Source organism: Oncorhynchus clarkii, chromosome 19 (genome assembly GCF_045791955.1).
Source record: "Oncorhynchus clarkii lewisi isolate Uvic-CL-2024 chromosome 19, UVic_Ocla_1.0, whole genome shotgun sequence".
Lineage (NCBI taxonomy): Eukaryota > Metazoa > Chordata > Actinopteri > Salmoniformes > Salmonidae > Oncorhynchus > Oncorhynchus clarkii.
The window spans coordinates 34,812,906-34,836,847 of NC_092165.1; the positions used below are offsets into that span (position 1 = coordinate 34,812,906).

General features: G+C 46.4%; 3 protein-coding genes across 3 annotated transcripts; 2 read left to right on the forward strand and 1 right to left on the reverse strand.

Annotated features, from left to right (window-relative positions):
* The first annotated feature begins 679 nt into the window (after positions 1-679).
* LOC139375087 (epithelial cell adhesion molecule-like) lies at positions 680-2,832 on the forward strand. Its single transcript, XM_071116524.1, has 7 exons — positions 680-1,332; positions 1,435-1,506; positions 1,605-1,668; positions 1,770-1,871; positions 2,091-2,273; positions 2,369-2,425; positions 2,509-2,832. The coding sequence occupies exons 1-7, from the start codon at positions 1,070-1,072 to the stop codon at positions 2,569-2,571; spliced, it is 804 nt and encodes a 267-aa protein (XP_070972625.1). The 5' UTR covers positions 680-1,069; the 3' UTR covers positions 2,572-2,832.
* Positions 2,781-21,054, reverse strand: LOC139375086 (26S proteasome regulatory subunit 4). Its single transcript, XM_071116523.1, has 11 exons — positions 20,991-21,054; positions 20,650-20,703; positions 20,349-20,445; positions 19,997-20,121; positions 19,577-19,762; positions 19,313-19,441; positions 18,963-19,059; positions 18,189-18,378; positions 4,501-4,652; positions 3,338-3,492; positions 2,781-3,205 (listed from the first exon to the last, which is right to left on the reverse strand). Exons 1-11 carry the CDS (start codon positions 20,991-20,993, stop codon positions 3,071-3,073), a joined length of 1,323 nt encoding a protein of 440 aa, XP_070972624.1. The 5' UTR covers positions 20,994-21,054; the 3' UTR covers positions 2,781-3,070.
* LOC139375088 (intelectin-like) lies at positions 12,252-18,077 on the forward strand. The gene has a single exon (XM_071116525.1). The coding sequence runs from the start codon at positions 16,117-16,119 to the stop codon at positions 17,083-17,085; it is 969 nt and encodes a 322-aa protein (XP_070972626.1). The 5' UTR covers positions 12,252-16,116; the 3' UTR covers positions 17,086-18,077.
* Positions 21,055-23,942: the final 2,888 nt, after the last annotated feature.

Sequence of the window (23,942 nt, forward strand, 5' to 3'; positions counted from 1 at the left end):
TATTATGTGTTAATTCAAAAATGTCCATATTTTGATGGATTTAACATCTATTTTTATATCAAGGACTTGAGTTTAAACTGATAAAAAAAATAGATTACTCTGATAATTTAAAATGAATGTTTTGTTTCCCAACACTGGTCTGCCAACCTTTATTTAAAAATAAGCTCTAATCCTTTCACGCATTGTGAATCCTGAGGGATGCTAGTGTGCATTTCCTGTGGGATAACGACATCACAGCTAAATGGTGTGGAACGGAGCACACCGGAGTGTACACTTTAGAGTCAGGAGGGAAGGAGAGAGGAAACACAGACATGAGGGTAGAGAAGCTTTATATAGTCTCATTACTGCTTATCCTTCAGAGTAGTAGAGCATCCACTCTGGCTGTCTCAGGTGAGTCTGACACTTCTGATGACCTTTAACCTATTATAATGTGCCTCTGTGAGTTTACTGGATTGGCCTCTGCCTTTACATGCTACTAACTAAATGCTACATTTCTACTTGATACCAACTACTCAGGCTGTGCTATGGTGATGTAGAATTCCATTAGTGAAATATATGGTAACATGGATATCATGTGGTCTTCATAGCTTCTCACTTCATAGCTGTATTTGTTTTTTCTTGAAATCAGATCAACAGAACTTTTACATTTGGAAATGACTTCCATTCATGATGATCTATATTCTGATCACAGATAAAGAATGTAATGATGATGCATTTCCTGTCCGGGAAGACTGTGAAGTTGACACAGTGTGTGGAGAAGCTATATGTCATCACAACCAGTATGTCACCTGCCATGTCAACCGCTGTGGCACCTGTGAACCTGTGTTCCGAGGCTATGACAACATCACTGTCAACTGCACCCAGTGTAAGACCATCTTCTGTGGATTATATCTCTTATCTGCTATTGGATTTGCCTTGTATATCAGTATGATTTTAGACATTTAGGCTTGGACATAAATTAAGTGGTTCAATTGCTTCCTTTGTATAAATTCACACACATTACTCTGTAGGCTATGTCTATCTGATATCTGAGTTAATTTGGAATGATATATGAAATTGGAAATATCTTATGTTATTGAACTCTTCATCAGTGACTCCCAAGTGTCGTCTAATACACCTGGAGATGTTGAGCAAGCACAGGACAGGAACCATGTTAACTGGGGGGAGTTTAGGGACAAAGTACCATCCAAACTGTGATGGAACTGGTATGTTCAGACCTAAACAGTGCAGAGAGGAGGACACCAAACTATGCTGGTGTGTTAACAAGGCTGGAGTCCCAGTCTCTGACAAGACACATGACCCCCTCAAATGTGACAGGCTGGTCACAGTCCAGTGAGTGAAATCATGAAAACTATATATTTTATTATGTATTATATATTGTTTCTAAAATACATGATAAGTGATCAATAATTATGTTCTGTCTTTCATTTGTAGTGTCATTGATATTCAATTCACATTTAAAGCGGAGTTTACACCTGTTGCAAAAACCATGGATGAGATACGAAGGTTTGTTTCCTTCCTCTGTAGTAACCCATTGATATGCAGTTTTTTATTAAATACAATTTTTATTGAAAAGTTATGTCACGGCACCATTGTTGTTTCAGGCAGTTGGTATTAAAGCTGGACAGGGAATATACGCTGGATAAAACACAGATCCTAGACATAACTGTGAGTAAGCAGGCATGTTTCCTCATAGATTATCGTTTGAGATTGTGAGTGAGCTCTGTCTTTATGAATGTGTTATTTGTGCCGGTCGGCCACGTCCTCAGGTGCGGGAACTGTACCAAGTAGTGTCCATCCGGCTGACTGACGACAGGACAGACAAGGAGCCAGTGGACATAGCAACTGTGGCCTACTACATTGAGAGAGATGTGAGACATTTTGTAAGAGCTGTATCTGCTTTCAGACCTTTCAAAAAGGCTCTGTTTGCTTGTAAAGTCATTGAATATATCTTTGACAGTCGACAGGGGCTCCATATTTTAAGAAATAATCATTTTTTTGTATAAAGGTCTGTTCAATCTGACATGCCTGGTGCTAATATTTTGCTTTAACTATGCAGTGAAATTTAACTGTTTTGCCATCCTGTCTAGTTGAAAAGCAACAGGTTTGGGTTTGAGGTGGACGGCCGGAGACTAGAGGTGGCGAGGGACTCCGTCAAGGTCCTATTCTTTCACTATGACCACCAACACATGGACATGATGACCATCAATCCAGGCTTTGCTGCCCTCATCCTCATCATTGCCCTGGCCATTATCATTGGTGTTTCTGTGTCTGTGAGTAAGAGCAAAACTAATTGTACACTAGATTTAGTACAATACCACTGCCATCCTCACAACTTCTCTCTCTCTTTGTCCATCACTATTGTCAGGTGGTGGTACAAAGGAAAGCTCTGCTCGAGAGGAGATTCCAGTTTGAAGTCATTGAGGTATAGTCTGATACAGCAAATTGCGGCATTAATCTGAACTCAAATGTATTGTCCTGTGTTTTACTCTCCCTTTTTAAACGCAGGTTCAAGGGCAGAACAACCACCTGGAACAGCAAGAAGCTACCATGACCTACTTTGTCATGTGACATACTTTATCTTTGTTGGTTATAGTAGATTTGTTCATTTTTTAGTTGTCACTCAGTTCATTTATATGCAAAGTTGTTGTCCAGTTCTCTCTTTCCCTGACTGAAACAATAGTCAGCTGCACATTATGGAAATATTGTAATTGGTTGATTTCTTAACATGGATTCTAACCTGTTGCTTTAATGAAATATTAAACAAGAATTGACCATGGTTGAAAAAAAAAATCAATACGTACTTTATTTGAAATAAAAATCTGAATTGTTTCAAATTGTTTATTTACTTCAAGAGGTGATACTTGTATTATGGTCTGTTACCGTAACCTAAGATTGTTCATTTCAGAAAGCCAACTTACTTTAACAGCTGCAGAATTGAATACCAAACAGCTGGCTACATCTAGTCCAAACTATACAATGAACATGTATGAAAGGTTTTACTAGGCAATAACAGTTTTGAAGCAGTAAGTGAAAGAACAGGACATTTCTGAAGTGCGTTCCGCCCCTGTTAGAGGTATAGTCCCTCTGGTGTCCCTTCCTGTTTCTTATACAACACGTTCTCCTTCGACTTCTTAAAGTCCTCGTTCGTCACCTTCATCCTGCGCTCTCTCAGAGCCATCAGCCCTGCCTCTGTACAAATGGCCTGAAGTGAGAGAAATAAGTTCAACACTTCAGTGAAAATTCTTTGAGGTGCCACAGGATGGCAGTAAAACCAGAAGGTAAAAGTTAAACAGAAGGGCATACAGTCTTTCTGTCTCCCAGCTTGTTACTGCACCTTGATGTCAGCTCCGGAGAGGTCATCCTTGGCCAGGATCAGTTCGTCCAGGGTCACATCGTCTGCCACAGTCATCCTGCTGGTGTGGATCTGGAAGATCCTTCGTTTGGTCTTCTCATCCGGCAGGGGGAACTCTATTTTACGGTCAATACGGCCTGAGGATTGGGGGACAAAAAGTTATACCAAATCAGAGGACATGCTCCTTGGGGCAATCACATAAGATACGTGATCTTCCTGTCTGGATTGGGTTCGTGCAGTGGGTGAGATCTTCATGGGCTATACCCGGCCTTGTCTCAGGGTAGTAAGTTGGTGGTTTGAAGATATCCCTCTAGTGGTGTGGGGGCTGTGCTTTGGCAAAGTGGGTGGGGTTATATCCTGCCTGGATGGCAGGACCCGACCCCTCCCGTCTCGTATTTATGATGCAATAGTTTGTGTCAGGGTGCTAGGATCAGTCTTATTTCTCCTGTCTTGTCCTGTGTGAATTTAAGTATGCTCCCCCTAAATCTTTTCTCTCGGAGGACCTGAGCCCTAGGACCATGCCTCGGGACTACCTGGCCTGATGACTCCTTGCTGTCCCCAGTCCACCTGCTGCTGCTCCAGTTTCAACTGTTCTGCCTGCGGCTATGGAACCCTGACCTGTTCACCGGACGTGCTACATTGTCCTGGACCTGATGTTTTCGACTCTCTCTCTCCCACACCTGCTGCCTCGAACTCAATGATCGGCTATGAAAAGCCAACTGACATTTACTCCTGAGGTGCTGACCTGTTGCACCCTCTACAACCACTGTTATTATTCGACCCTGCTGGTCATCTACGAACGTTTGAACATCTTGGCCATGTTCTGTTATAATCTCCACCAAGCACAGCCAGAAGAGGACTGGCCACACCTCAGAGCCTGGTTCCTCTCTAGGTTCCGGCCTTTCTAGGGAGTTTTTCCTAGCCACTGTGCTTCTAGAGTTGCATTGCTTGCTGTTTGGGGTTTTAGGCTGGGTTTCTGTACAGCACTTTGTCACATCGGCTGATTTAAAAAGGGTTTTACAAATCAATTTGATACTGCATCTCCAATCATTACTTGCTAAAAGTCAGTATTAATTTAGGTTGACATAGCCTGCATTGTAATTTCAATTGAAGATTCATAGTCGTATAATAATGTTATCGTGTACCTGGTCTGATGAGTGCGGGGTCCAGGGTCTCTATCCTGTTGGTGGCCATAATGACCTTGACATCGCCTCTGGAATCAAAGCCATCCAGCTGGTTAAGCAGCTCCAGCAAAGTCCTCTGGATCTCCCGCTCTCCTCCTGAGTTAGAGTCATACCTGCAGAGGACAGTAGTCAGCCCACAAAACCTCAACCACTGAGACACACCATAAAATTGTAGCGATTACCTCCTATACATGGAGGTTCATTGAAGTATACAAAACATAGTACTGTAATCCAGTGGCGGTCGGTACCGTTTAAGATGAGGGAGGACAGTTTTATTTTTTTTGAGCATGGCCTTATTTCTATTACAGCATATTGGATGATTGTCATTCATATTCCATTCACCCAGCTCAATGTAAACAGCATTTACATTTTAGTCATTTAGCAGACACTCTAGATAAGAGCGACTTACAACAGCGAGTGCTAGTGGTGTAACGGACTGCAGTTGATCTGTGATCCGTATAGATCCGCGTATAGATCACCCCCCCCCCCCCCCCCCACGGTTCAGCACGCATGTGAACCACGGATCACCCCCCCACGGTTCAGCACGCATGTGAACCACGGATCACCCCCCCATGGTTCAGCACGCATGTGAACCACGGATCCCCCCCCCCCCCCCACGGTTCAGCACGCATGAGAACCACGGATCACCCCCCCACGGTTCAGCACGCATGTGAACCACGGATCCCCCCCCACGGTTCAGCACGCATGTGAACCACGGATCACCCCCCCCACGGTTCAGCACGCATGTGAACCACAGATCACCCCCCCCCCCCCCCAACGGTTCAGCACGCATGTGAACCACGGATCACCCCCCCCCCACGGTTCAGCACGCATGTGAACCACGGATCACCCCCCCCCCACGGTTCAGCACGCATGTGAACCACGGATCACCCCCCCCCCCCCCCAACGGTTCAGCACGCATGTGAACCACGGATCACCCCCCCCCACGGTTCAGCACGCATGTGAACCACGGCTCACCCCCCCCCCCCCCCCCCCACGGTTCAGCACGCATGTGAACCACGGATCACCCCCCCATGGTTCAGCACGCATGTGAACCACGGATCACCCCCCCCCACGGTTCAGCACGCATGTGAACCACAGATCACCCCCCCCACGGTTCAGCACGCATATGAACCACGGATCACCCCCCCCCCCCCCCCCCCCCAACGGTTCAGCACGCATGTGAACCACGGATCACCCCCCCCCCCCCCCCCAACGGTTCAGCACGCATGTGAACCACGGATCACCCCCCCCCCCCACGGTTCAGCACACATCACCCCCACGGTTCAGCACGCATGTGAACCACGGATCACCCCCCCCCCACGGTTCAGCACGCATGTGAACCACGGATCACCCCCCCCCCACGGTTCAGCACACATCACCCCCTCCCCCACGGTTCAGCATGCATGTGAATCACGGATCACCCCCCCCCCACGGTTCAGCACGCATGTGAACCACGGATCACCCCCCCCCCACGGTTCAGCACACATCACCCCCCCCCCCCACGGTTCAGCACGCATGTGAACCACGGATCACCCCCCCCCCCCCCCCCCCAACGGTTCAGCACGCATGTGAACCACGGATCACCCCCCCCCCCCCCCCCCAACGGTTCAGCACGCATGTGAACCACGGATCACCCCCCCCCCCCACGGTTCAGCACACATCACCCCCACGGTTCAGCACGCATGTGAACCACGGATCACCCCCCCCCCCCACGGTTCAGCATGCATGTGAATCACGGATCACCCCCCCCCCCCCCACGGTTCAGCACGCATGTGAACCACGGATCACCCCCCCCCCCCACGGTTCAGCACGCATGTGAACCACGGATCACCCCCCCCCCACGGTTCAGCACACATCACCCCCCCCCCCCACGGTTCAGCATGCATGTGAATCACGGATCACCCCCCCCCCACGGTTCAGCACGCATGTGAACCACGGATCACCCCCCCCCCCACGGTTCAGCACACATCACCCCCCCCCCCCCACGGTTCAGCACGCATGTGAACCACGGATCACCCCCCCCCCCCCCCCCCCCAACGGTTCAGCACGCATGTGAACCACGGATCACCCCCCCCCCCCCCCCCCCACGGTTCAGCACACATCACCCCCACGGTTCAGCACGCATGTGAACCACGGATCACCCCCCCCCCCCCCACGGTTCAGCATGCATGTGAATCACGGATCACCCCCCCCCCCCACGGTTCAGCACGCATGTGAACCACGGCTCACCCCCCCCCCACGGTTCAGCACGCATGTGAACCACGGCTCACCCCCCCCGGTTCAGCACGCATGTGAACCACGGATCCCCCCCCCCACGGTTCAGCACGCATGTGAACCACGGATCCCCCCCCCCCCCCCCCCCCCACGGTTCAGCACGCATGTGAACCACGGATCACCCCCCCCCCCCCCACGGTTCAGCACGCATGTGAACCACGGATCACCCCCCCCCCCCCCCACGGTTCAGCATGCATGTGAATCACGGATCACCCCCCCCCCCCACGGTTCAGCACGCATGTGAACCACGGATCACCCCCCCCCCCCCCCCGGTTCAGCACACATCACCCCCCCCCCCACGGTTCAGCACGCATGTGAACCACGGATCACCCCCCCCCCCCCCCCCCCCCCAACGGTTCAGCACGCATGTGAACCACGGATCACCCCCCCCCCCCAACGGTTCAGCACGCATGTGAACCACGGATCACCCCCCCCCCCCCCCACGGTTCAGCACACATCACCCCCACGGTTCAGCACGCATGTGAACCACGGATCACCCCCCCCCCACGGTTCAGCACACATCACCCCCCCCCCCCCCCCCCACGGTTCAGCATGCATGTGAATCACGGATCACCCCCCCCCCCCCACGGTTCAGCACGCATGTGAACCACGGCTCACCCCCCCCGGTTCAGCACGCATGTGAACCACGGATCCCCCCCCCCACGGTTCAGCACGCATGTGAACCACGGATCCCCCCCCCCCCCCCCCCCCCACGGTTCAGCACGCATGTGAACCACGGATCACCCCCCCCACGGTTCAGCACGCATGTGAACCACGGATCACCCCCCCCCCCCCACGGTTCAGCACGCATGTGAACCACGGATCACCCCCCCCCCACGGTTCAGCACACATCACCCCCCCCCCCCCCCCACGGTTCAGCATGCATGTGAATCACGGATCACCCCCCCCCCCCCCACGGTTCAGCACGCATGTGAACCACGGCTCCCCCCCCCCCCACGGTTCAGCACGCATGTGAACCACGGCTCACCCCCCCCGGTTCAGCACGCATGTGAACCACGGATCCCCCCCCCCCACGGTTCAGCACGCATGTGAACCACGGATCCCCCCCCCCCCCCCCCCCCCACGGTTCAGCACGCATGTGAACCACGGATCACCCCCCCCCCCCCACGGTTCAGCACGCATGTGAACCACGGCTCACCCCCCCCCCACGGTTCAGCACGCATGTGAACCACGGATCCCCCCCCCCACGGTTCAGCACGCATGTGAACCACGGATCCCCCCCCCCCCCCCCCACGGTTCAGCACGCATGTGAACCACGGATCACCCCCCCCCCCCCCCCCCCACGGTTCAGCACGCATGTGAACCACGGATCACCCCCCCCCCCCACGGTTCAGCATGCATGTGAATCACGGATCACCCCCCCCCCCCCCACGGTTCAGCACGCATGTGAACCACGGATCACCCCCCCCCCCCCCCCGGTTCAGCACACATCACCCCCCCCCCCCACGGTTCAGCACGCATGTGAACCACGGATCACCCCCCCCCCCCCCCCCCCCAACGGTTCAGCACGCATGTGAACCACGGATCACCCCCCCCCCCCCCAACGGTTCAGCACGCATGTGAACCACGGATCACCCCCCCCCCCCCACGGTTCAGCACACATCACCCCCACGGTTCAGCACGCATGTGAACCACGGATCACCCCCCCCCCACGGTTCAGCACACATCACCCCCCCCCCCCCCCCCACGGTTCAGCATGCATGTGAATCACGGATCACCCCCCCCCCCCACGGTTCAGCACGCATGTGAACCACGGCTCACCCCCCCCGGTTCAGCACGCATGTGAACCACGGATCCCCCCCCCCACGGTTCAGCACGCATGTGAACCACGGATCCCCCCCCCCCCCCCCCCCCCCCACGGTTCAGCACGCATGTGAACCACGGATCACCCCCCCCACGGTTCAGCACGCATGTGAACCACGGATCACCCCCCCCCCCACGGTTCAGCACGCATGTGAACCACGGATCACCCCCCCCCCACGGTTCAGCACACATCACCCCCCCCCCCCCCCCCCCACGGTTCAGCATGCATGTGAATCACGGATCACCCCCCCCCCCCCCCACGGTTCAGCACGCATGTGAACCACGGCTCCCCCCCCCCCACGGTTCAGCACGCATGTGAACCACGGCTCACCCCCCCCGGTTCAGCACGCATGTGAACCACGGATCCCCCCCCCCACGGTTCAGCACGCATGTGAACCACGGATCCCCCCCCCCCCCCCCACGGTTCAGCACGCATGTGAACCACGGATCACCCCCCCCCCCCACGGTTCAGCACGCATGTGAACCACGGATCACCCCCCCCCCCCCCCCCCCCACGGTTCAGCACGCATGTGAACCACGGATCACCCCCCCACGGTTCAGCACGCATGTGAACCACGGATCACCCCCCCCCACGGTTCAGCACGCATGTGAACCACGGATCAATTCAAGTTGAACCATCATAGTGTGAAATGCAGTTTTACTGCCGCTGTTACTTTATAAAGTAATAATTCCCTACATCTCAGTACAGAGTTGCAGTGAAAAGATAAAGACAGATGCTGTGTTTCACTCTGAAGCCTGAAGGTTGATTCCATTATTTTGGCATGTTGAATCCCAACGAATCAATCCTGGATGCTCACATTGCAAAAAGCAAATAAGAAAAAAGAGCAGTGACAGCCATGACTAGCGGAGAAGCTGAAGAACTGGAAAAGCCTCCCGCTTCATTTAAGTCTCATGTATGGGAGCATTTTGGTTTCCCTGTCAAATATGATGACGGAAGAAGGGTGGTGGACAACACCATTACGGTGTGAAGGCATTGTACCACAAGAAAGTCGTATGATCATGGAAATACATTGAGCGTAGCCACACATTTAAAGTGTCATCACCCTGGTGTGTCAGTGACGGGAGCCAACTCAGCCAAGAGACAACAACTTCTCACCGCGGCATTTAAGCCCTTTGCTGACGAATCAGACCGGGTTGAAGCAATCACCAAATCTATTGGGATGTTTATCACAACAAAGGGTTCAGAAATACGGTGGAGCCACGCTACGAAATCCCCTCTCGCACCCACTTCAGTATGAAGATCGTGCCAGATTTTTATGAATAGGAAAAGATCAAAATTGTCAATGGATTATCCAAGGCATCCTCTGTTGCCCTCACCACAGACTGGTGGACCTCCAGGGTAACGGAAAGCTACGTGACTGTTCACTACACCACAGAAGAGTGGACCTCCAGGGTAACGGAAAGCTACGTGACTGTTCACTACACCACAGAGGAGTGGGAGATGCGAAGTCCGGTGCTACAGACACGCCCCCTCTATGAGTCACACAGGCACAAATCTGGCACAGGTACTGCTAGGAGCAGTAGCAGAGTGGAAGCTAGAGAGGCCCAATAGCAATAACCCAACCACCATAGCTAATGCCAAGAACCAAGTAAATGCAGTGATAGAGGCTGGACTGGGGCCACAGATAGCTTGCTTTGCACATGTGATCAATTTAGCATCTCAAAGGGGAATCTCAGGTAACCAGATGGACCGCCTCCTTGGGAGGATCAGGAAGGTGGTTTCCTTTTTCCACCGAAGCACAACAGCCACTCATGTGCTTAAGACCAAGAAAGAAATGTTACAGCTACCGACCCACAAGCTCATACACCATGTCACAACAACATGGAACTCCACTTATGACATGTTGGAGAGCTATCTTGAGCAGCAGGCAGCTGAATACTCTGCACTGACAGACAAGACCCTGAAAAAATAAAGACACCGTCACCTTGTCTGAAGATGACGTGAAAAGTGACAGAGGTCGTCCTCCAGGTGCTCAAACGCCTCAAAACAGTTAAACCCGGCTGAGCACTGAAACTGCACTGTCTGTGTCCATGATCCTACCTCTGAAAACAAGGATTCTACAATCCATGGCCCCAAGTGAGGAAGACAGTACCATCACTAGAGATGTCAAGGCTGCCATTAGAGAGGACCTGAACCTCAGATACCCCCCTAACGTAGGCGACTACTTTCATAGATCTACTGCACTGGATCCAAGGTTAAAGTCCCTGTCTCACCTAGACCCTGCCCTTCGTCGGAAGACACAGTGAGCTCACCACTGAGATTGTGGCCACTGAAGAGGTAAAAAATAAAAGAGTGAATTGCCTAAATAATAAATATACTGCAGTCTAATGTTAGTCTATGCTAATGCTATTATAGAATCATCCATTATTGATCTGGAATAATAATGGCTTTTATTAAATGTTAATGCCACAATTATAGTTATATGAAAATATATAATTCGTTTTATAGATCAAGTAATTTTTTCTGCAGGGTCAAGCCACAGAGCCGACAAAAGCAGACGGGCATCTCCTCCACAAAATTATTTGGCCATGAAGGAGCTTTTCGGGGAGAGCTTTGTGAGCAAGGACACAGGCAAGACGTTTGCCAACACCATCAAAGAGGTGGCGGCATCCTACAAGGCAGCAAGTGGCGTTCCAGTGGATGGTGATCCACTGGCATGGTGGAAAAGCAATGAGTGTAAATACCCTCACATTGGCATATCAGTCCCTAGCGAGAGGGTGTTCTCCAAGGCTGGGGACATAGTGACTGCAAAGAGGTCTCCCCTCTTCCCAGACAATGTAGACTTCAAATAGTTTTTCAAAAATCAGGTCTGCTTTGCTTTCCTTCTTTTTGATGACGTGGACATTCATTCACTATTGTTCAAAGGTAACACGGCTCATATTGCACTTTAATTTAACAATTGAGTATTGAATATATTTTAAGATTGTATTTAAACATTGAAAAAGTTGTATGTCTCTTTTTTTTTTTTTGCTGATCCGAAAAATCTGATCTGATCGTGACTCAAAACTGTGAGTTTAGAGATCCGTTGCACCACTAGTGAGTAAAATACATTTTTCATACTGGTACCCCTTTGGAATCAAACCCACAACCCTGGCATTACAAGTGCCATGCTCTACCAACAATCCTTTGATCGTTGTACAATTCCTTCTCGCATCTATGCGCTCTCCTCCTCTCACCTTTTCCCTTCACTTGTGGACTTCAGTTCACAACACATCAGCTGTCTGTGACCAGGCAAAAAATTATTTTTAAGCCAAACCTTCATATCATAACTGCTAACTGCCACACAGCCTACATCGTTGTCACCATATTAACGTCATAGCTACTAGAATTAACGCGTTAGTAAACCTGCTACAATCATGCTGTACAGAGTACAGTCAGCAGCAAACAGCTTAGCAGTTACACTAGCGGGTCCTGGCGGCAATAAATTAATAAAACCAAAATCGTACCTCGACTAGGAAGAGTTCCAGTGTTGGATAGTCATAGCCAGCTAGCTAACATAGCATCCCTCTGGAGTGTTTGAGAAGGCTAAACTAGCTAGCTGCATTTTCTAGCTAAGTAAGTACATTTGTGATATATACATATATATAGGTTGGAGGACATCCAGAAGTTGTCCTAATTACAGTGTAAGTCTATGGAAGGAGGTGAGAACCACGAGACTCCTAGGTTTTGTATTGAAGTCAAAGTACCCAGAGGAAGGAAGCAAGCAAGCTGTCCTCTGGCTACACCATGGTGCTACTCTACAGAGTGGAAAACAGTGTTTTAATCAACTATTTGGTGACGTGAATATATTTAGAATTGTTTGATCTAAAAAGGATAACTTTAAATGTTTCACTATTTTTAGTTTTATGAAATTCACTGAGGACGGTCCTCCCCTTACTCCACTGCTGTAATCACATTGTGTCCACTGTACTGCTAATTCAATCACTTAGCAATAGTAAAGCAAATAAGCTTTGTACGAGCCAGAACAGCCCTTAGGGCAGGCGCCTATCTCCCGTTTCTGTAGCGAGAGGCAACTTAATGTCGGCCTACCAATACACTCCCTGGACATACAGAGATGCATGAAGGTTTTTGTATGGATGGAACCCCCAACCTTCCAATCCCAAGGTAGACACTATGGCATATATTGGGCGACCAATGGAAAGTTGGGTGATGACTATTTATCAGAGTTCCCATACAATAACTTCAGAAAGTATTCACACCCCTTGACCTTTTCCACATTGTGGGTTACAAATTTAGTCAATGATTTACACAAAATACTTCGTAAAGTCAAAATAAAAAAAAGGAAATAAAATGTAAAAAAACACTAATACATCTTGATTAGATGAGTATTCCTCCCTCCGAGTCAATACATGCTAGAATCACCATTTGCAGCGATTACAGCTCTCTGCACTGATTACAGAGTCTTTCTGGGAGTCTAAGAGCTTTGAACACCTGGATTGTATAATATTTGCCCATTAATCTTTCTAAAATTCTTCAAACTCAAGTTGGTTGTTGATCATTGCTAGACAGACATTTTCAAGTCTTGCCATAGATTTAAGCCGATTTAAGTCAAAACTAACTACTCCACTCGGGAACATTCAATGTCGTCTTGGTAAGCAACTCCAGTGTATATGTGGCCTTGTGTTTTAGGTAATTTGTCCTTAACTGACTTGCCTAGTTAAATAAAGGTACAATTTAAAAAATATATAATAATTGTCCTGCTGGAAAGGTGAGTTTGTCTCCCAAGGTCTGTTGGAAAGCAGACAGAACCAAGTTTTCCTCTAGGATTTTGCCTGTGCTTAAACTCTATTTAGTTTATTATTATCATTAAAAAAACTCCCTAGTCCTTGCCGATGACAAGGATACCCATAACATGATGCAGCCACCACCATGCTTGAAAATATGTGGTACTTAACGATGTCTTGTCTTGTGTTGGATTTGCCCAAAACAACACTTTGTATTCGGGATAAAAAGTGAATTTCTTTGCCACATTGCCATCTACCAAAAGGTGCAATTCTTTGTGAACCATTGGAAAACCTCCCTGGTCTATGTGGTTGAATGAGGGACATTACATCGAATTGTATATGTGGGGTACAGAGATGGGGTAGTCATTCAAAAAATCATGTTAAAATACTATTATTGCACAGAGTGAGTCCATGCAACGTATTATGTGACTTGTTAAGCACATTTTTACTCCTGAACTTATTTAGGATTGCGTTAACAAAAGGGGTCAATACTTATTGACTCAAGGCATTTCAGATTTTCATTTTGTATTAATTTGAAAACATAACTCCACTTTGACTTTATGGGGTATTGTGTGTAGATCAGGGACACAAAATCTAAACAGTATCAATTTTAAATTGAGGCTGGAACGCAACATGTGGAAAAATTCAAGGGATGTGAATACTTTCTGAAGGCACTGTAGGTCTCCGTGATTAAGCAACCAGGAAAATAAGGAGTGCTCAACAATAATCACAACATAGATTTTTTTTTGTATTTAAGAAAAACGGCAAAATTATTGAAACCCTTGATGGAGATGAGCAAAAAAAATACTGCATAAAATAAACACAAATACCGAACTATATTGTATGCTCCCCTAAAATTGGGAAATTCTATTTTATACTAAAACAATTGCACAGAGAAAGAGTTTGATTTAACAAGTAATAAAACAATTATCAAACGCCTCCACTGGTCCTGTTGCTTTTAAGGTCAACAGCATCCTGAACTTTACCAAGTACTGGGACATTTTAGTCAAAAACCTGGTTGCCTCTGCCAGGAGGCTGGCACTTGTCCGCAAGTGGATCTTCCAGCAAGACAATAACCCCAAGCACACATCAACATCCACAAAAAAATGGTTCATTGACCACAAAAATCAACATTTTGCAATGGCCGTCTCAGTCTCCAGACTTGAATCCCAAATGAAAACCTGTGGAGGGAGGTACATTGAAGAGGGAGGTACATAAGCGCACACAAAGGATATCAAGGATCTGGAAAGATCAGTGATGGAGGAATGGTCTAAGATTTGCCCAGTGTGTTCTCCAATCTCATAAAACACTTTAGAAAAAGGCTCAGTGTCATTATCGTCACAAGGGGAGGGCGCCGGAGTATTGAAAACAGGGGTGGCAATAATTTTGACCCCAATGTGTTTTAGATTTTTCTTTGCTGTTAAAACAAAATTCTTTCTCTGAGCAATTTTTTCCAACCGATACGCATTGAAACCTTGGTACAACAGTGAAGGGAACAGGGAGAGGACTGCGCCTAGGCCGAGGGTGGGCCCTATTAGCAGAACACATATGTACTTGTTATTGCTAAATAACGAGGTGAACACAAGGACAACGGTCTTTTGCGGATTCTGTTTTGCAAGCTGTGGCTTCTCTCTATAACGGTCACCTATGTAAATGATGCAGACTATCGTAGCGATGACACATTGAGGTATACAAAACATAGTCATGTAAATCTCATTGTGTCCACTGTACTGCTAATTCAATCATTAAGCAATAGTAAAGCAAGTAAGTCTTGTCCGAGCCAGTCTGGCCTTTAGGCTCCTGCCCTATATCCCGTTTCAGTAGCGAGGCAACTTCATGTCGGCCTACCAGTACACTCCCTGGACAGGACGCTAATGCTGAGTGCTATACAGAGGCATTGGAGTCTTTGGTATGACTCCACCAGGGATTGAACCCCCAACCTCCCAAACTTAAGGTGGACACCAATAAGGACAGTGAGTTTGTGCAAAGCACAAGAACATATTTGCCAATAGGCAAATATTGGTTGAGTAAGCATTGTTTCCTTGTTATTTTGGCATAGGCAAACATAGAACCTAAGTAGTAGCTTTCTTCCCAGATTTCAACTTGTGCCTAAGAACAGCCCTTAGCAGTGATATATTGGCCATATACGACTCCCCCTCGGGACTTACTGCTTACCAATTTTCAGTTTGTTGCTAACCTAATCAAATACCATGGAAATGTGGGTGTTGGTGGGTCTCCGTGATTCAGCAACCAGGAAAATAGGAGGGGTGCTCAACTTCAAGGTCTTACTCTTGAAAAACGTGGTACTGTAATCGCTAAATAACAGAAGTGAAAACAAGAACATGGGTCAACAGACGAGGGTGGGGAGGGCATGATTCCTGTTTTGTGGTTTCTGTTTTGCAAGCTACAATATTGCCTTTTCACTCTATATCTGTCACCTATGTTAACGATGCAGACGGCTTCGCACCCAGCTTATGTATATGAGTTTGTGGTTAACGAAACAGACCTATTAGTGTGCAACAAGTACAACTCATCCCTGAACCCAGAGTATAAATATTGGCTCACAAGCTGAGTGTGCCTCTCGAGTGTCTCCAGAAGCTGACGAACTATTGACAAAGTATTGGAATTGACAAAGTAACTGCTGTGTTGACAAAGAACGGCTATATAAACCTTCCCTACTTGAAGCCCTGCCTAGTGTCATCTCGGAGTCTGGTCCAGCCTTCAGCAGACATGATGTACTGTTCTCTTCTGCTGATGATCCCTCTCCTGATGGCGCAACACACGTCATATACAAACCCTTCACTTCTGGGTAAGGCTCCAGAAGTTCCCAAGAGAGAGAAGTTACTAAGAGATAGGTGCCTTTACATTGCCAGAAGCTGCCAGGAAATAAGGGAGCACTATTTTGAATTTGAAGACGGGCTGTATTACCTGACCACAGAGAACGGGATGGTGTACCAAACCTTCTGCGATATGACCACAGACGGCGGCGGCTGGACGTTGGTGGCGAGCGTACACGAGAACAACATCTATGGGAAGTGCACGCTGGGTGACCGTTGGACAAGCCAGCAGGGCAGCAACCCCTTTCGGCCAGAAGGGGATGGCAACTGGGTCAACATGAACACTTTCGGAAAAGTTGAAGGCGCCACTACTGACGATTACAAGAATCCTGGCTACTATGACATCAAGGCACAAGACATGTCGGTGTGGCACATTCCCAACAATAAACCGATGAAAGACTGGAACCCCACTGCCATCCTGCGCTACCACACCGAGACACGCTTCCTGAGCCAATACGGGGGAAACCTGTATGAACTATTCCACAGGTACCCAGTGAAGTACAACGCTGGGGCACCTTTGATCAACAATGGACCCTCGATTCCCATAGTTTATGACCATGGGGACAAACAGACCACCAAAGCATTTTACGGCCCTTACGCTCAAAGGGAGTTTGAACCAGGCTTCATCAGTTTCAGAGCAATTAATTGGGAACGGGCAGCCATGGCTATTTGCTCTGGGACCAAACCCAAAGGCGGACAGGTTGATGCATACTGTATTGGTGGTGGTGGGCATTTCCCTGAGGCGGCCCCAAAACAGTGTGGGGACTTCACCTCCTTTGCCTGGAATGGCTATGGGACCCACAAAAGATGGAGTGCTTCAAAAGACATGCTTGAGGCAGCTGTGTTACTCTTCTACCGCTGACGGCCAGGCCATTTTACTTTATTACAGTAATTTTGTTAATTATATTACTGTAAACTAAAGCAATACTATAAAACAGTGGGCTCCAACTTTTCCTAGCATGAGCTACTTTAAATTATTTTATTTTTTTACTCGTCACTACTAATGTTTTTCTAGCTTTCAAATAGGCACATTCTTATCCTCTCCCCTTCAATTGTCAATGTTTTTTGTCAATGTACCTGGTAAAATAATGGCTAATTAACAACTAAGGGGGGCCTAAAAATCTGCTTATTTCCCCAAATTGTGTTCTCATTAATTTCCTGGTTTTAGAAAAAAATGACAATTGTTCATAAAGAAACAACAAAATGGGATGTTCTGAATCCACGTTAACGCTTAAATAAGAATTTTCCAGACTTTTTTTAAATACACATTTAGATTTGAGTTCCCCTTTAATTGCGCATCTATCGAGTCAGAAATGTCCTGTCTAATGTGCCAGTTTAGCGATGGTTCTGTACTGTCGCTGCTAATTTCATGGCAAAGTTACACATAATTTCAAGGCATAGATACAAATAATATACTTACTCATGATATACTTCTGCCAGGTAAGCCTACTTTGCAGTTAGCATTTAATTGAGTAGGTTATGGGGAAAGTATTTCTTTCAACCCACAAGATGGTTATCACATCGTTTATGACAGGTGGAATTGTTTGACGAGCTACTCATGGGTGGGCTGCAAGCTACTGGCAGCTCGCGATCGACCTGTTGGAGACCCCTGCTATAAAACAACAACTATTCAGTACCATCACATGTGAAGACGTGTGCCTTATATAATCTTTAAGTTGCTGATATTGTGATTTGCTCTAGGCCAGCCCAAGATAATGTAAAACACTTAATGACAACTGTTGTATTTAGGGGGATGGCGGTAGGAAAGTGGGTTTGTTTGTGCCTGTTTGTACTTTTTCCCCCACTGTGCAATAACGTAACAATAAAGTAGTCTATAGATTTGTGAACATGAAATGAGCCTACTGTATTTTTTCATTATAATTATGATGAGCTCCTCATCAACATAAGACACATACTCTGCACAGAACCTCAATGACCACGGTCTGAAAACCCCGCTAGCCTTGCCTTTTAGTCCCGATGGCATCGATCTCATCGATGAAGACGATTGAGGGTGCGTGTTCCTCGGCCACCCTGAACAGCTCTCGGACCAGCTTAGGCCCATCCCCCAGGTACTTCTGGATCAGCTCAGAGCCCACCACACGCAGGAAAGTTGCGGACGTCTGGTTAGCCACCGCCTTGGCCAGTAGGGTTTTCCCTAACGCATCATAAGAACGGTGTCAAACTATGCCACTTTTAGAGGCGGTTTCTAGATGTAGCTTTGGACTACAAAGCAAGTTCAATGGAGAATCTCCCCTTTAAATGCTTTTTAGTCCAGGATTAGGCTTAAAGGTGCAATCAGCAGTTAAAACTATAACAAAGTGTTTCAGTAAAAAGCTGAAGGATGGAGCAAGATGTAACCCATCTTAAATTCATAGACTGAGCGATGGACTAACCATCCATGATATCAAAATTATAGCTTTAACCATGTTGAGGCTATACCGTGTTTGTTTACATTTACTTTGTTTACAAACATTGGAGTAGAAAGAAAAAGCTCATATTTTGGGTTCTGATGAGATATGACAGTTGAACTAAGTCCATGAGACATTTATAAGTTATATTCTTGAAGAATCAATGGGAAAATATAATTAATGAATAACTCTGAAATCAAATGTAGCAACTGCAGATTGCCCTTTAAATCTGTGCACAGGAAAACACCCCTTTAAGTATTACCAGAGAAAAGACCTATCCAAATGCTGTTCTGTCTTAAATTTTTGTCTGCAATTGTTTTAGTTGTTTTACCGGTCCCTGGTGCGCCATACAAAATGACTCCTTTAGGAGGTTTGATGCCCATCTCTTCATAGTACTCTGGATGGGTCAGAGGGAGCTCCACAGACTCCTGAGAGGAACACAGGGAACCACAAGGAGGAAAAATGGTTACCATGTGTTTGATATCGTTCCATATAAGCCATTACAATGACCCTGTACCTCCAATTTAAAGTGACACTAGCCTCCAAGGACTCAGCTGTAACCATTTACATTAAGCATACAGAATAGTTTGTTTGGAAAAATCTTGGGAGTTTTATGCATTGAAACGCTATGACTGAGTAGAGCATTAACATGAACTGTTGTATTGTACTCTACTGCTCTACCTTAATTTCCTGGATCTGGTTATCAAGTCCACCAATGTCAGCGTACGTCTCCTGTGGGGCCTTCTCCACCTTCATCACTGTCACAAGAGGATCAGTGTCATCCATTAGGACCCCAATGACGGCATGGACCTGTGAACACACACGTCACTCAATGGCAGTGTACAGTAAATATCAGCTTTCAATGAATGCTTTGCCTGAGTCAGGGCAACAGCCAAACACACCTTAGTGGCAGACTCCGTCAGTAATGGCAGACTCAGTCAGTACCTTGTGGTTGAGAAGGACGGAACAGCCCGGCTCCAGCAGGTCCTTGTCTACAAAGGAGAGGATGCTGACATAGTGCTCAGAGCCCACAGACGTAGAAACGATGGCGTGGTTGTCATCGATGATCTCTTCCAGGTTCCCCACTGACATGGGGGTTCCTCTCAGATCATCTACCTTAGACCTCTCCTCCTGCAGGACAACAGAGGATGGATGAATTCATTAATATTTAGATAAAAAAGGTGCAGTGTGAAGGCTTTATAGTGTTATGTTTTATAGGGATGCAAAGAGATCGACTGATACATGTTTTACTGATAGGACCATATGAACAGTGTGTAGCCTGCGTTTTAGATGCGGCCTGCACATTAAACGCCCATCGGGAACAATAAAGAGCAAGACTTTTTAATAGATTTTCTAGAACACTACCTCTTGTTTCTCCTCAAGGGGCTTCATCTGTTCCTGGTTCCTGATGAACTCCTCCTCCATCAGCAGGTAGTCTTTGATCCGCTCCTGCTTCAGCAGCTTCAGCCTGCAGTGTGTATGTGGAGTTACTGAGAGAGAGAGAGAGAGAGAGAGAGAGAGAGAGAGAGAGAGAGAGAGAGAGAGAGAGAGAGAGATCATTCAGCTGTATGGAACGGTTAAAATTGTCTGGAAAGACAGCCGTTGTAACATTGTAAACAGCAGTCTGTTGCAGTTTACAATTCACAATCAGTAAGTAGAAATGATCTCTGCTGTGACAATGAAAAGTATAAAGTTAAATGTAGCCCAACTAACTTACCAAGAGGTAGCTTGCTGGCAGCATCAGGTCCCTTGCTCTTCTTCTTCCTCTTCCCAACCCTGGTGGGGATTGGTGGTTCATATTTCTTTTTCTTATCCTGAACAGTCCAGCAAAAGTTACAGAACAGTGTGACCAGTTATCAGACATAAAGAGTCGATGTGTAGCAAACTGGTTATATGAATATTCAAGTTTTCACAAGACTGGCTTTAGTGTTATTAGCAACATTAGATCGCTAACGTTACTACATTTTGAGACAGAGTAACGTTAGCTAGCTAGCTAGCTACTAGTATGGATTATTTACCTTGTCGTCTTTTTTTCCTCCCCCGGGTCCATGTCCTCCACTCTGACTTTGACCCTGTCAAATAAATCACATATCGGACACACAGTGAAGATAGTCAAAAGCACTTAGCTAGTAACAGTAAGTTAGCTGTAACGTTACTTCAAAACTATAACAAGTTGCTAGCCATAATCTACCTAGCTAGCTAACATGTTTCCACTGGCTGCAAATGGCAGATTGGAATTCAAATGCAGCAAACACGTTCAACAAAATGATAGTTTAGAATGTGATCATAAATTAAGTTAAAAAGTGATGAAATCCTTTAAAACACTATAAATATTGATTTGGAGAAACTGCTGGCTCACCATAGCTTGCTATCCGGTCTGTCAGCGTCGCTTACGTAATACGTCAAAGTATGGCAAGCGAAGCATATCAAAATGAAGAAAAATCGACATTATGAAAACTGATGGAAAATGATGGCTGTTTTGTGAGAACCAAATCAATGCCGAAGACGCTGTCGCCAGGACATACAGAGTTATCAATAAATTAATATTCATGGTGATTCATTTGCATTTTAAACCAATTCCCAACTCATCCAACCAGGCCTTTAAACATTTAAGTACATTCAATCGGCACATGAAGCCTATCATGCTCTGCAAATGGGTCCTGGCTAGAAGGAGTGCAGCTTTGGTCAAATTGAGATCAAAAGTAGATTTTGTTTAGTATTTTGGCTAACACTAACCCAACCCTTTTCCTAAACTTAACTTAATTATCCTAACCTGATATGTTAACTCTCCTTACCTGCTGGGTAAATTCTCCTAACCTGCTACGAAAAGTCAAATCTGACATAATCTGTGTCCCATCTAGTCAAACCCCTGAAAATGGTGGAGACCTCCCAGTGAGTAAAATTAGACATCTCATCCAGATATTGAAATTAGGGAAACGGTTCTGAATTAAAGTTGAAAATACATATTTTCCAGATGTTTAAAATATTTTTTTCCAGACGTTGAAAAACGTATTTTCCAGACATTGAGAAGACATCTTGCATGTCTAAATGCATGCTCTTCAACTGATCGCTGCCCGCACCCGCACCCGCCCGCCCGACTAGCATCACTACTCTGGACAGTTCTGACTTAGAATATGTGGACAACTGCAAATACCTAGGTGTCTGGTTAGACTGTAAACTCTCCTTCCAGACTCACATTAAGGATCTCCAATCCAAAATTAAATCTAGAATCGGCTTCCTATTTCACAACAAAGCCTCCTTCACTCATGCTGCTAAACATGCCCTCGTAAAACTGACTATCCTACCGATCCTTGACTTTGGCGATGTCATTTCCAAAATAGCCTCCAACACTCTACTCAGCAAAGTAGATGTAGTCTATCACAGTGCCATCCGTTTTGTCACCAAAGCCCCATATACTTCCCACCACTGCAACCTGTATGCTCTCGTCCCCGCTTCATATTCGTCGCCAGACCCACTGTCTCCAGGTCATCTACAAGTCTTTGCTAGGTAAAGCCCTGCCTTATCTCAGCTCACTGGTCACCATATCAACACCCACCCGTAGCACGCGCTCCAGCAGGTATATTTCACTCGTCATCCCCAAAGCCAACTCCTGCTTTGGCCGCCTTTCCTTCCAGTTCTCTGCTGCCAATGACTGGAACGAATTGCAAAAATCACTGAAGCTGGAGACTTATATCTCCCTCACTAACTTTAAGCATCAGCTGTCAGAGCAGCTTACCGATCACTGCACCTGTACACTGCCCATCTGTAAATAGCCCACCCAACTACCTCATACCAATATTGTTATTTATTTTTGCTCTTTTGCACCCCAGTATCTCTACTTGCACATCAGCATCTGCACATCTATCAAATTGCTAAATTGTAATTATTTCGCCACTATTGCCTATTTATTGCCTTACCTCCCTAATTTTACTACATTTGCACACACTGTATATTTTTCTATTGTGTTATTGACTGTACGTTTGTTTATCCCATGTGTAACTCTGTGTTGTTGTTTTTGTCGCACTGCTTTGCTTTATCTTGGCCAGGTGACAGTTGTAAATGAGAACTTGTTCTCAACTGGCCTGGTTAAATGAAGGTGAAATAAAAATAAAATAAAAAATCTTCTACAGAAGAGGTCTTTTACGGATGTTGAAAATATGTCATTTTTTGTCATTGTTTCTATGGCCAAATGTCAACAGTATACATTCACTTATATCTACATGTCAATGAAGAAAGCATTATATCACATTCAAAAAATTGTATTCGAATTAAAATTGAAAAATGGAGTGAACTGAAGATTGCAGTATAAAATCTGGTTGCCAAAATATTCCAGGAGAGATCCCCAAAACGACCGTATTGTTCAATTTGGTATAGAAGCGTGAAAATTGGCACACTTGTATAATTTTTTGCTTTCAACGAAACCTGATATTGTGCTATTTCAGCGAAGTCTCGGGTCGGCCTGTAGCGCACCCTATAGTTCAATGGTGAAAATGCATTTGCCTGATTTTTTACGTTTTGGCTCATGGCTTCAACATGGCCACAAAATAGCGTTAAATGTTTATATTGGTTTGGGGAACACATTGAATCAACAACCAAAACCATGTGGTCCTTGCTTTTACCTTGATGATTGAAACAATGATGAAAAGCCATCAGAAATCACAGTCAGATTTGTATATTCTCACTTTCAAAGTGGTGTATTACATAAAAAGTTACCTTTTACACTCTAGTTAGGTAAGTTAGGTAAGTTAGGTAAGTATTCCTTAAGTCTGCTGGTTACAATGATATATATATATATATATATATATAATTTTTTTCCACATTGTGACATTACAGCCTTATTCTAAAAATGATGAAAACAATTGATAATAAAAAGGTCTTCTTGAAAAAAATGCATAAAAAAATATATAACTTAAATATCACATTTACGTAAGTATTCAGACCCTCTACTCAGTACTTTGCGTAAGCACCTTTGGTAGCGATTACAGCTTCAAGTCTTCTTGGGTATGACGATACAAGCGTGGCACACCTGTATTTGGGGAGTTTCTCCATTCTTTTCTGCAGATCCTCTCAAGCTCGGTCAGGTTGGTTGGGGAGTGTCGCTGCACAGCTATTTTTAGGTTTCTCCAGAGATTTTTGATCGGGATCAAGTCCAGGCTCTGGCTGGGCCACTTAAGGACATTCAGAGACTTGTCCCAAAGCAACTCCTGTGTTGTCTTGGCTGTGTGCTTAGGGTTGTTGTCGTGTTGGAAGGTGAACCTTCAACCCAGTCTGAGATCCTGAGCACTCTGGAGCAGGTTTTCATCAAGGAACT